Source organism: Limanda limanda, chromosome 1, assembly GCF_963576545.1.
Source record: "Limanda limanda chromosome 1, fLimLim1.1, whole genome shotgun sequence".
Classification (NCBI taxonomy): Eukaryota; Metazoa; Chordata; class Actinopteri; order Pleuronectiformes; family Pleuronectidae; genus Limanda; species Limanda limanda.
Genome location: NC_083636.1, coordinates 542885 through 555882, shown reverse-complemented (window position 1 = coordinate 555882; position 12998 = coordinate 542885). Strand labels below are relative to the sequence as shown.

The 12998-nt window shown below is 47.3% G+C and overlaps 1 protein-coding gene across 2 annotated transcripts in view; it reads right to left on the bottom strand.

Annotated features, from left to right (window-relative positions):
• Positions 1 to 12998, bottom strand: part of tln1 (talin 1) — a 51274-nt gene that overhangs the window by 2050 nt on the left and 36226 nt on the right. For both annotated transcript variants that reach the window (XM_061079076.1, XM_061079085.1), the window contains 10 exons: positions 12709 to 12892; positions 12497 to 12622; positions 10988 to 11104; positions 10733 to 10918; positions 10513 to 10620; positions 8939 to 9044; positions 6871 to 6995; positions 6625 to 6750; positions 6137 to 6199; positions 5860 to 6042 (listed from right to left, as the gene is read on the bottom strand). In XM_061079076.1, the coding sequence (XP_060935059.1) occupies positions 5860 to 6042; positions 6137 to 6199; positions 6625 to 6750; positions 6871 to 6995; positions 8939 to 9044; positions 10513 to 10620; positions 10733 to 10918; positions 10988 to 11104; positions 12497 to 12622; positions 12709 to 12892 (1324 nt within the window). The remainder of the gene's footprint in view (positions 1 to 5859; positions 6043 to 6136; positions 6200 to 6624; positions 6751 to 6870; positions 6996 to 8938; positions 9045 to 10512; positions 10621 to 10732; positions 10919 to 10987; positions 11105 to 12496; positions 12623 to 12708; positions 12893 to 12998) is intronic.

Below are 12998 nucleotides of genomic sequence, written 5' to 3'. Positions count from 1 at the left end.
GCTGGCAGAGGACGAGCACCCCCCCCACCCCCCCCCCCCCCCTTCCTCCTCGGTTTATCTTTGGCTGGAATGTTTCTGTTAGTCCGGCCCTGACACACAACAAAACGCTGCCGAGCCCCCCCCTCCCCCCCCCCCCCCCGAGCCGCAGCATCACTCAGTGCCCCCCCCCCCTTCACCCACCCCTCACCCCCCCCACTGAAGCTGCACTTTCACTCAGCCGCTCGTTAGGAACAGCTGGTCCCCGGTCGCATCGCTCCTCTCTTCAGCCTCTGTCTCAACCCCCCCCCCCTCCCCCTCCCCCCCGAGAACGCCTAGCTGTGCTTTGATTGGTCAGCTGCTAGTGATGTCACGAGAGCCGATACTTACGATACGATTTAGAGTGTCATTACCTTATTAATACCAATTTAACCTTATCCAAAAAAAGTGTAAAAATGCAACAAAGGTGAGAATCCCTTTAAAAATAACGTGTCTCACTACAATGAGTCACTCACATGCGTCCGCAACTACCGTATAACCCACAGTATATGGGCAAGCACATTAAACTACCGTATATGACATTAACAACATCCAAAGATGCACGTTTGGAATCTTAGAAAATCCTTTTTTTTCACCGTGGCATCGAGAATCGTGTTATTTTACTGGAGTTAGCATCGACTGATGCTAACACCAGTTAGCATCGACTGATGCTAACACCAGTTAGCATGGACTGACGCTAACTGGAGTTAGCATCGACTGAATGTTTGGTATCGTGACTCCGTCTCAGTGTATAACTTGTATTAATGTCTTTTTTCTTTTCTTAATTCAAGGGGTCAGTTTCTGTATTAAACTGGTTCACTAGTAACTCAGTGAACCAGTGTGTTGACTGGTTGTGTTAACTGGTTGTGTTGACTGGTTGTGTTGACTGGTTGTGTTGACTGGTTGTGTTGACTGGTTGTGTTAACTGGTTGTGTTAACTGGTTGTGTTAACTGGTTGTGTTAACTGGTTGTGTTAACTGGTTGTGTTGACTGGTTGTGTTGACTGGTTGTGTTGACTGGTTGTGTTGACTGGTTGTGTTGACTGGTTGTGTTAACTGGTTGTGTTGACTGGTTGTGTTAACTGGTTGTGTTGACTGGTTGTGTTGACTGGTTGTGTTGACTGGTTGTGTTGACTGGTTGTGTTGACTGGTTGTGTTGACTGGTTGTGTTGACTGGTTGTGTTAACTGGTTGTGTTAACTGGTTGTGTTAACTGGTTGTGTTAACTGGTTGTGTTAACTAGTTGTGTTGACTGGTTGTGTTGACTGGTTGTGTTGACTGGTTGTGTTGACTGGTTGTGTTGACTGGTTGTGTTGACTGGTTGTGTTGACTGGTTGTGTTGACTGGTTGTGTTGACTGGTTGTGTTAACTGGTTGTGTTGACTGGTTGTGTTAACTGGTTGTGTTGACTGGTTGTGTTAACTGGTTGTGTTGACTGGTTGTGTTGACTGGTTGTGTTGACTGGTTGTGTTGACTGGTTGTGTTGACTGGTTGTGTTGACTGGTTGTGTTGACTGGTTGTGTTGACTGGTTGTGTTAACTGGTTGTGTTGACTGGTTGTGTTAACTGGTTGTGTTAACTGGTTGTGTTGACTGGTTGTGTTGACTGGTTGTGTTAACTGGTTGTGTTAACTGGTTGTGTTGACTGGTTGTGTTAACTGGTTGTGTTGACTGGTTGTGTTTACTGGTTGTGTTAACTGGTTGTGTTGACTGGTTGTGTTGACTGGTTGTGTTGACTGGTTGTGTTGACTGGTTGTGTTAACTGGTTGTGTCCCTGAAGGGATGACATCACCAGCTGAGCCGCTCGGTGGATTGTTTCCAGAGCGTCCGGACATTAATGTCGGAGAATTACTGAGGCGGCAGCTGCAGGCCCAGAAGAGAGCGGATAATCCACTGCTGATTGGATCAGAGAATATGAGACCCACACACAAGGACACACACAGGGACACACACAGGGACACACAGACACAGGACTGACAGCACACTTTGTGTTATGTGTTGGGAGTGAAGGCATCAGTTACACTTAAAGGTCACAGTGAGTCTCCATCAGAGCTCGGAGGTGAAGAAGAAACGTTTGGACAGAACTTCGGCTCCAGGTGGTTTGAAGCTGAAGAGGAAACAGTTCTTCACTCAAACGTGTGAAGACTAGAAGCTCAGGAGAGGGTCACAGGTAGTTTGTCTTGTGGTCCTGCAGGGGGCGCTCACCATCAGTTTGACCTATAACATGACCTCTTGACCCGTCAGGGAAGTGATGTCACACCCGTCTGAGCAGTGCTTCCTGTTCGACCAGCGTCAGGTCCGATAGTTCAAACTGGATTTTAGCTTCAGTTCTACGATAAACACCACAGCTCTGTATTCCACGACTCCCACTCCGCCTCCGATTGGCTGACACGTCTCTCTCACCAGCCAATCACAGGTAGAGAAGGGCGGGTCCAGTTGACTGCAGCAACACAATAACACAATAATCCAGGAAATGATTTGATTTTTGTGACTATTTCCACCGAGCTGCACGGACTCCGACTCGTCTGCGTCTGACCTGGTTCCTGTTGTTGTGTTTCTCTCCTGTGTGATATGAAGTGTGTGTGTTGTGTGTGATATGAAGTGTGTGTGTTGTATGTGATATGAAATGTGTGTGTTGTGTGTGATATGAAGTGTGTGTGTTGTGTGTGATATGAAATGTGTGTGTTGTGTGTGATATGAAGTGTGTGTGTTGTATGTGATATGAAATGTGTGTGTTGTGTGTGATATGAAGTGTGTGTGTTGTGTGTGATATGAAGTGTGTGTGTTGTGTGTGATATGAAGTGTGTGTGTTGTATGTGATATGAAATGTGTGTGTTGTGTGTGATATGAAATGTGTGTGTTGTGTGTGATATGAAGTGTGTGTGTTGTATGTGATAGGAAATGTGTGTGTTGTGTGTGATATGAAATGTGTGTGTTGTGTGTGATATGAAATGTGTGTGTTGTATGTGATATGAAATGTGTGTGTTGTGTGTGATATGAAGTGTGTGTGTTGTGTGTGATATGAAGTGTGTGTGTTGTGTGTGATATGAATTGTGTGTGTTGTGTGTGATATGAAATGTGTGTGTTGTGTGTGATATGAAGTGTGTGTGTTGTGTGTGATATGAAGTGTGTGTGTTGTATGTGATATGAAATGTGTGTGTTGTGTGTGATATGAAATGTGTGTGTTGTGTGTGATATGAAGTGTGTGTGTTGTGTGTGATATGAAATGTCAGTGTTGTGTGTGATATGAAATGTGTGTGTTGTGTGTGATATGAAATGTGTGTGTTGTGTGTGATATGAAGTGTGTGTGTTGTGTGTGATATGAAGTGTGTGTGTTGTGTGTGATATGGTGTTGTATGTGATATGAAATGTGTGTGTTGTGTGTGATATGAAATGTGTGTGTTGTGTGTGATATGAAGTGTGTGTGTTGTGTGTGATATGAAATGTCAGTGTTGTGTGTGATATGAAATGTGTGTGTTGTGTGTGATATGAAATGTGTGTGTTGTGTGTGATATGAAGTGTGTGTGTTGTGTGTGATATGAAGTGTGTGTGTTGTGTGTGATATGAAGTGTGTGTGTTGTGTGTGATATGAAATGTGTGTGTTGTGTGTGATATGAAATGTGTGTGTTGTGCGTGATATGAAATGTGTGTGTTGTGCGTGATATGAAATGTGTGTGTTGTGCGTGATATGAAATGTGTGTGTTGTGTGTGATATGAAGTGTGTGTGTTGTGTGTGATATGAAATGTGTGTGTTGTGCGTGATATGAAATGTGTGTGTTGTGTGTGATATGAAATGTGTGTGTTGTGCGTGATATGAAATGTGTGTGTTGTGTGTGATATGAAATGTGTGTGTTGTGCGTGATATGAAATGTGTGTGTTGTGTGTGATATGAAGTGTGTGTGTTGTGTGTGATATGAAATGTGTGTGTTGTGCGTGATATGAAATGTGTGTGTTGTGTGTGATATGAAATGTGTGTGTTGTGTGTGATATGAAGTGTGTGTGTTGTGCGTGATATGAAATGTGTGTGTTGTGTGTGATATGAAGTGTGTGTGTTGTGTGTGATATGAAATGTGTGTGTTGTGTGTGATATGAAGTGTGTGTGTTGTGTGTGATATGAAGTGTGTGTGTGTGTGTGATATGAAATGTGTGTGTGTGTGTGATATGAAGTGTGTGTGTTGTGTGTGATATGAAGTGTGTGTGTTGTGTGTTGTGTGATATGAATTTTGTGTGTGTTGATGTGTGATATGAAGTGTGTGTGTTGTGTGTGATATGAAGTGTGTGTGTGTGTGTGTGTGAGAGTGGTTGTGTGATATTAATGTGTGTGTGATATGAAGTGAGTGTGTGTGTGTGTATATGAAGTGGTGGTGTGGTAGTGTGTGTGATGTGTGTGTATGATGTGTGTGTGTTGTGTGTGTGTGTGTGTGTGTATGTGGTGTGTGTATGGTGTGTGTGTGTGTGTGAGATATGAAATGTGTGTGTGTGTATGTATGTGTGTGTGTGTGTGTGTGTGTGTGTGTGTGTGATTTGTTGTGTGTGTGTGTGTGTATGTGTGTGTGTGTGTGTTGTGTGAAGTGTGTGTGTGTGTGTGATATGAATGTGTGTGTTGTGTGTGTATGATGTGTGTGTATGTGATATGAAATGTGTGTGTGTGTGTGTATGATATGTGTGTTGTTGTGTATGTGTGTGTGTTGTGTGTGATATGAAATGTGTGTGTTGTGTGTGATATGAAATGTGTGTGTTGTGTGTGATATGAAATGTGTGTGTTGTGTGTGATATGAAATGTGTGTGTTGTGTGTGATATGAAATGTGTGTGTTGTGTGTGATATGAAATGTGTGTGTTGTGTGTGATATGAAATGTGTGTGTTGTGTGTGATATGAAGTGTGTGTGTTGTGTGTGATATGAATTGTGTGTGTTGTGTGTGATATGAAGTGTGTGTGTTGTGTGTGATATGAAATGTGTGTGTTGTGTGTGATATGAAGTGTGTGTGTTGTGTGTGATATGAAGTGTGTGTGTTGTGTGTGATATGAAGTGTGTGTGTTGTGTGTGATATGAAGTGTGTGTGTTGTGTGTGATATGAAGTGTGTGTGTTGTGTGTGATATGAAATGTGTGTGTTGTGTGTGATATGAAGTGTGTGTGTCGTGTGTGATATGAAGTGTGTGTGTTGTGTGTTGCTCTGATCCTGATGCAGCAGCTGTGCACCTGAACCCTGACGACGCTATAAATAGACGCAGCTGTCGCCCAGCGAGTGATGTCATTGTTCCTCAGCAGGTAGCGAGCGGCCCCCCCACTATGCCCCCCCCCCAGGGTCACATGATGACCTGCTCCTCTCACTATGCCCCCCCCAGGATCACATGTCGGGCCGATGAAGTCGGATTAGAGAGCTAACTTTGGACCCGGCTTCAACTGAAGAGCTCGGGTCCAAACATACTGCGTTGCCGTGGTAACTAATGCCCTCTGGAGAGGAGGATTATTATAAACTGAGATAAATCATCGTCCAACTTCCTCCTGCTGCAGTTATTCACTGTTTTTACTCTACATTAAATATCGTTGTTCATTTATTCTTATTCATCGTCATCGAGTGAGCCAACGATGGCGCCGTGTCGCTCGCTCTCCCACAGCTTTGCTCTTTTTTCAATCTTATTGTTATTTATTACTATTTCTATTATTATTTTATTTTTTTGGGTTGAAATTACTGAGCATTTCTTAAAGAGCGTGTGACCCAAGTATTTCATTGACAGTGACGGCTTCACGTTATCTCTGCATTTGACAATAAAAATCTAGAATCTTGAATCTCTAATCAAGTTTGTGGTGAAACTGTAAACATGAAAGCTTGATGATGTCACTGACCTGCAGCCGCTTCATGGTCTGTGAGTCCGTGTCGGCCTTGACCTTACAGGCGACCAGCAGCTGAGCCGTGGACGCCGCCACCTGCTTGGCCGACGAGATGAGCTTCTCCTCGCTGGCGTGCCCCTGCACCGCCGAGTTGGCCGCCTCGCACAGGTTGCTGGTCGCCGCGGCAACCATCCGAGCCTGAGGAGCCACAGGCAGCGATGGTGAAAAGGTGTCGGTGTTAAACAGTCCTGATTGTTGAGGGGGGGTGGGGGGGTGGGGGGGGGGGACTTACAGCTGAGATGAGGCCGTGGGACCACTGCCCGTCGTCCACGGCGTTGGCCTTGATCGCTCCCACCTGAAAACACACGCTCGTTAACTCACTGCAGCTGGGCCCAGATGTTCAGGTCACACATCAGGTGACCAGGGTCAGCTGATCAGGCTCCACCCACTCGGAGGGTCAGAGGAGCCTGAAGACAAGTCGCTGATATACTATATACAAATATACTAATATTAAAAACATGAATTCATTTTTTAAGTACATTTCTCAGATATGTTCCTGATCTCCAGCGGAACTCGTTCACCTCCAGAAGATTAAAGTGAGTTTGACTCGAGAGATTAAATCTAAACACAATTAACTGATATTAAATTCTATGTTTTCTACAGATTGTTTCTGTATAAATCGTCAGGTCGTCTCCAGAATGATGAGCTGATCATGGAGCTCATCGGGGGGGAACAGTGGGTCTCCTCCTGTGGGGGGGGAGGACGTGGGGGGGGGCGTACCTTCCCCTGAGCCACCAGCTCCCTCTGGGCGGCGGACGCAGCCTTCACCAGGGCGCTGGTGGCGGCGGCGATGGCCTTGGCCGCCTCCAGAATCTGCTCCTCGAAGTTCAAGCTCTCATCTGCTTCCTGTTTACAAGAGAAGGGACAGAGGTCAGTGAGGTCATGGCGTCCGGCTCAGGGAGGAGGAGCCGACGGGCGAGGAGACGGGCGGCGCTGAGGTCGCCAGGCGCAGGGAGGAGCTCTGACCTTGGGCTTGGTCCGGGGCCTCAGCTGCTCCAGCTTCTTGGCGGCGGCTTCGATCGCCGCCGCCGCTCCGAGCAGCTCGTTCTCTGCGATGACCGTGGGATCCTCAGGGTCCACCCACTCCGTGCCTGCAACACACAACCACAGTCACAGTCTACACACACCGACAACACACAACCACAGTCACACTCGACTGTCTACACACCCGACAACACACAACCACAGTCACACTGTCTACACACACCAACAACACACAACCACAGTCACACTGTCTACACACACCAACAACACACAACCACAGTCACAGTCTACACACACCAACAACACACAACCACAGTCACACTCGACTGTCTACACACACCAACAACACACAACCACAGTCACACTGTCTACACACACCAACAACACACAACCACAGTCACACTGTCTACACACACCAACAACACACAACCACAGTCACACTGTCTACACACACCAACAACACACAACCACAGTCACAGTCTACACACACCAACAACACACAACCACAGTCACACTCGACTGTCTACACACACCAACAACACACAACCACAGTCACACTCCCACTGTCTACACACACCCGACAACACACACTGCCCGGGTCTCTACTCCTGAAGATCTGTTCAATCCTTATTACTGCCACGGACCATTAATCTGTCGGTCTTCATCATTTGATTTTATGTTTCTAGAAATATTCAATCAGGGGCGACGCCAGGATGATATCTCAAATTACTATTGACGTTTGTGTTCTCACAGAACACGTCAGGAACACGTGAGGAACATGTGAGGAACATGTGAGGAACACGTGATGAACACGTGAGGAACACGTGAGGAACATGTGAGGAACACGTATGGAACATTTCAGGAACATGTGAGGAACATGTGAGGAACATGTGAGGAACACGTCAGGAACATGTGAGGAACATGTGAGGAACACGTCAGAAACATGTGAGGAACACGTGAGGAACACGTCAGGAACATGTGAGGAACACGTGAGGAACATGTGAGGAACACGTCAGGAACATATGAGGAACATGTGAGGAACATGTGAGGAACACGTCAGAAACATGTGAGGAACACGTGAGGAACACGTCAGGAACATGTGAGGAACACGTGAGGAACACGTGAGGAACACGTGAGGAACACGTCAGGAACATGTGAGGAACACGTGAGGAACACGTCAGGAACATGTGAGGAACACGTGAGGAACATGTGAAGAACACGTCAGGAACACGTCAGGAACACGTGAGGAACATGTGAGGAACACGTCAGGAACACATCAGACGTTAAATAAATGTTTGTAAAGATGTTTCTGTCGTTTCAGTTCTTCTCTCTGATGTTTGTTCAAGTTTCTGATCAGTTTGGTTTCATTTAGTTATTTGATGATATAAAAACAAACTGAGTTTGTCAGATTCACATCTTCAGCTCCTCACAACGTACGAAGCAGTTTGAAGGATTCGTCTTTGTGACGTGAATCTGATGAACTGGACGAACTCCAGTTGAACATCAATCACAGCTTCTTCTTCTTCTCTCGACAGCCGCTGAGGTCGTTCCATTTACATCCTGCTGCAGGATCCAGTTGCAGCTAATGTCTCAGAAACTGAAGCAGGTGTGTGTCTGTTAGTGTGTGTGTGTGTGTGTGTGTGTGTGTGTGTGTGTGTGTGTGTGTGTGTGTGTGTTAATCTGTGATTAAGCTCTCAGCTCCTCTTTCCCTCCACTCGACGGCTGATGACAGCTCTGATGGAACCGTGTGGACCTGGACCTCAGAGCCGAGCTGCAGAACCCAGACCCGGGTTCAGACCTTCAGACTCAGGGGTCCGATCCCACGGCTGCAGCTCGGAGCTCAGGTGTGAACACGTGTGAAATCTGAGCTCTCACATCTGACCTCATGACTCTCACTTGTGAACGTGTCCTGGGAGCTGACGACCTCTGACCCCGACGCGTTGACGTTTGTATCAGAAGCTCTGAGCTACAAGGAGGCCTGGAAATATCTGCTCTTCCAAAACGATTGTGTTGATGCATTATGGGAAATGTAGTTGAAAGGCTCACGCACCTTTCATGGCCTCTGCGGCCTGGATGAGCTCGGTGACGGAGCCGGCCACTCGCTTGGAGTAGTTGGCGAGCTGCTGCTTCAGGTCGTGAGTCGGCTTCTGGATGATCTGAGGACGGAGAACAAGACACAAGCTTTAATTCAACTCTTCTCATTTCACTCTGACGCTCCACACGTCTGCTTTACATCCCTGTGCTCATGCTACGCTGATGCAAAGATGATATAAGCTACAGATTTTATTTTCCAGTCCAAATAAATAAATCTATATTCATGATGTGTCGATCTGGTGATTTGAATATTCAGAGAGAAGGTGGAACAATCACTCAGCTGTTTAAATCTGTAAATCTAAATGAAATATCCCGTTTCATCAGTGAATGATTATCATTAGATCTGATGCGTCTCAGCCGGTGGGGGGGGGGGGGGACAGCTGCAGGGATGGAACAGCCTCCAGTTGGTTCAGACGTGATGTCATGAGGAGACGCACGAAGCAGCCAAACACAAAACATCCACAAACCGCACAGCAACACAACCGGAACACACATGTTCAGAACACGCGTGAGCACAGTGTCACCGGAGGGGGCGTGTCTCCTGTCACTCAAACTACTCACAACATGAATCAGACTCTGTGACCAAAGGGGGGGGGGGGGCACATGGAGATGAGACAGTCTCAGGATGACAGAGACCTAAAGGATCCGTCTTTAGTATTATTATAAAGTATTATCTTTAGTTCAAATGTGCTGTAAATGTTCAAAAGTTACTTATTCACTTTATATATATTTTGATTATATATATAAAGTGCCCGGAGCAAAGATCCCTGTTAGCGCAATGTGCCGACAGTTAGCATCAGCTAGCATCAGCTAGCATCAGTTAGCATCAGCTAGCATCAGTTAGCTTTGACCAGAGTCACTAAGAGCAGTTTTGAAATCACAACAAACACATTTCATCAAAGTCCTTAGAGACAGAATCAGACGAATCCTCACAAGACAGAGTTTCTCGTCCAGGAAACAATTCAGATTTAAATCAATAGTGATGCTCTCTACACTTTAATATTGATTTTAAGAAACAACATCATATATTTATAAGTCTCCTTTAAAGCAGAACTTTCAATCCGAGGTTTGCAACGACTCCATCAACACAACCTGAACATGTTCGTGGACTCATTAGTTGTGAGGTGTGTAGAGAGGTGGACACAACACACACAACACACACAACCACACACACACGTGATCTGATCTCCTCACACCGCAGGGATCAGATCAGCTGAGAGCTTTATTCTGAAGAGGTCGCGGCGGCGCTGCTTCCTGTCAGGTGTTATTCAGTCATGTGATCAACCGGTGCAGAACTCTGGAGCGTCATGCAGGAACTCACCGGCTGCACCGACACCAGTGAGCCACACGGTTACACAACATGAGCCGAGCGATGGGGAAGGAAAGAGAAGAGGTCGTCAGTCACATGACAGCTGACATGTGACAGAGCTCAGAGGCGTGTCCACACCGCTGGAGGACCAGAGAGGAGGAGGAGCTGTGAGAGGACAGGCTCGTCCCTCAGGGACAGACGGAGACGCCTGGAGGTCTTACCACCAGCACGTGCTCCAGCAGGCCCAGGTACCCGGTGGCGCACTCGTTGCCGTAGCGCAGCGCCCTCATCTGGACGTCTTTGCTGACGTCCGGGTGGTACGCAGCTTCCTGTTAGGAGACATGAGCTGATGAGGTCCACCTGATGTTTGAACATGATTCAGATCAAAGATCAGAGAGCAGTTCATGGATCCACATCATGAAGGAAGAAGCTGGTTCCCACCTTGCAGGAGTGCAGCATGTCGGCGATGGCCCTCCGGCTGAGGTTCGCCGTGGCGATGATGTCCTCCTGACGACACGAGTTCCCGGCAGCCACGGCCTTGGCTGTTGCCATGGTGATTCCTTTGGTCATGCGGATGAACTCCTCCGGCGTGGTGGTCTTCGGCGGCGGGTCCGAGCTGCGGAACACCTGCAGGGTAGAGAAGGTTAGATGATGCAGAGCAGTGACCTCAGCGCCGACCTCCGGTCAGTGACTCACAGTCAGTTCCTGTTTGATGTGTTCGATGGTCGCCTCCAGCGCCCGCGTCCCCTTCGTGGCCTCGTCCTCCACGGCCTTCACCGTCTTCAGCAGCGACGTCACGTTGGTCACCATCACCTGCAACAGGTCACCAGAGGTCAGACCGACGCCAGAAAACCAACAAACACATCTGAGTTCCGTTTGTTAATGAGGAAGAAGATCGTCTCACAGCGTATTAATGAGTCTCCGCCTACTTCGCTAATACATTTTAAATCGTTCACTGTAAATAAAGATGGACGACGCGGCTCCGCCTCCTCCTGTTCTTAAAGAATATGATACAAACGCTGCCATCTTGTGGTCGTGATGCACTTTGGAGGAAAGACTGTGGAGCCGCTGAATCCAGCTCTCTGTCGTCCATCGTTATTTAGAGTCCACAAAACACAGGTCACATGACCGTTCACTGGTCATGTGGTGTAAACAGGAAGTAGATAGTCTCCTCCGCAGTCGGTTGCTTAGTAACAGAAACTCCTCTGAAGGAGGAACAGCGATGCAGGGACGACGAGGTGGAAGTGTAACTGACAGGAAGTGTTACTGACAGGAAGTGCTACTGACAGGAAGTGTTACTGACAGGAAGTGTTACTGACAGGAAGTGTAACTGACAGGAAGTGTTACTGACAGGAAGTGCCATAGATATATATAAAGACTAGATGTCTCGTTCGACAGAGCCGGACGTCACCACATGGCGGCCATCTTGCCAGAGGCAGCTCGCTCACCCATAACATTGTGTTGGTAAATAACCATAACTTGCTCAATCTTCAACCGATTTTGAAACGGTCTGGTTTGTTATAAACGTAAGAGATGTAGATATGACACTGCACACTTATGAATAATTATGCTATTTTCTAAAAAAAAATAATAATTTATGCAGTATCATAACTACATCTCTGACATTTATAACAAACCAGACCGTTTCAAAATCGGTTGAAGATTGAGCAAGTTATGGTTATTTAAAAAGTACGTACCACTACAACACAATGTTATGGGTGAGCGAGCTGACTGTAGCAAGATGGCCGCCATGTGGTGACGTCCGGCTCTGTCGAACGAGACAGGAAGCGTAACTGACAGGAAGTGCTACTGACAGGAGGTGTTACTGACAGGAAGTGTAACTGACAGGAAGTGTTACTGACAGGAAGTGTGACTGACAGGAAGTGCTACTGACAGGAAGTGCTACTGACAGGAAGTGTAACTGACAGGAGGTGTTACTGACAGGAAGTGTAACTGACAGGAAGTGTTACTGACAGGAAGTGTAACTGACAGGAAGTGTGACTGACAGGATGTGTTACTGACAGGAAGTGCTACTGACAGGAAGTGTAACTGACAGTAAGTGCATCTGACAGGAAGTGTAACCGACAGGAAGTGATAGCGACGCTACGTGTTCAGCGCTGGTAGTCCGGTGGATGCCAGACGTAACCATAGCAGCAGCGATGAGCTTTCAGATGATCGCAGCCTTAGGGACGTTGGGTTTCGTACCTTGGCAGAGTTCTTGAGCTGCAGCATGCTCGGGTCGTCGTGAGGTTTCCCGGCTGCAGCCTTGGTGCTGCTGATGAGGTTACCCAGCGCTTTGGCCACATCTTTGACTGCGTTGATCAGGACCACCTGTAGAGGGCAGCACACACATGAATCAGCCAGGCTCTAATGAACCCACACACACACAACCCCACACAACAAACTGAGCTGTGTACCTGTGTCTCTGGGTCCTCGGATCCCAGACTGGCGGCTCCGAGTTTGACCACGTCAGCCAGTCTGGTGATGGTGCCCACGGAGGACTGAGCGGCCTGGGCCAGGCGCTCCTGACTGGCTCCAGCACCGGACACCAGCAGCTTGGTGTCCTCCACCAGAGCCTTCGCCGTCTTCAGGATGCATTCTCTGCACACACACAGGAAACAGTTCAAAACAAAACAGAGCAGTACCACCAGTCACCACGAGGGGGCAGTGCAGACAGTTCAACCGTGAGGACCACAAACACGTTCTG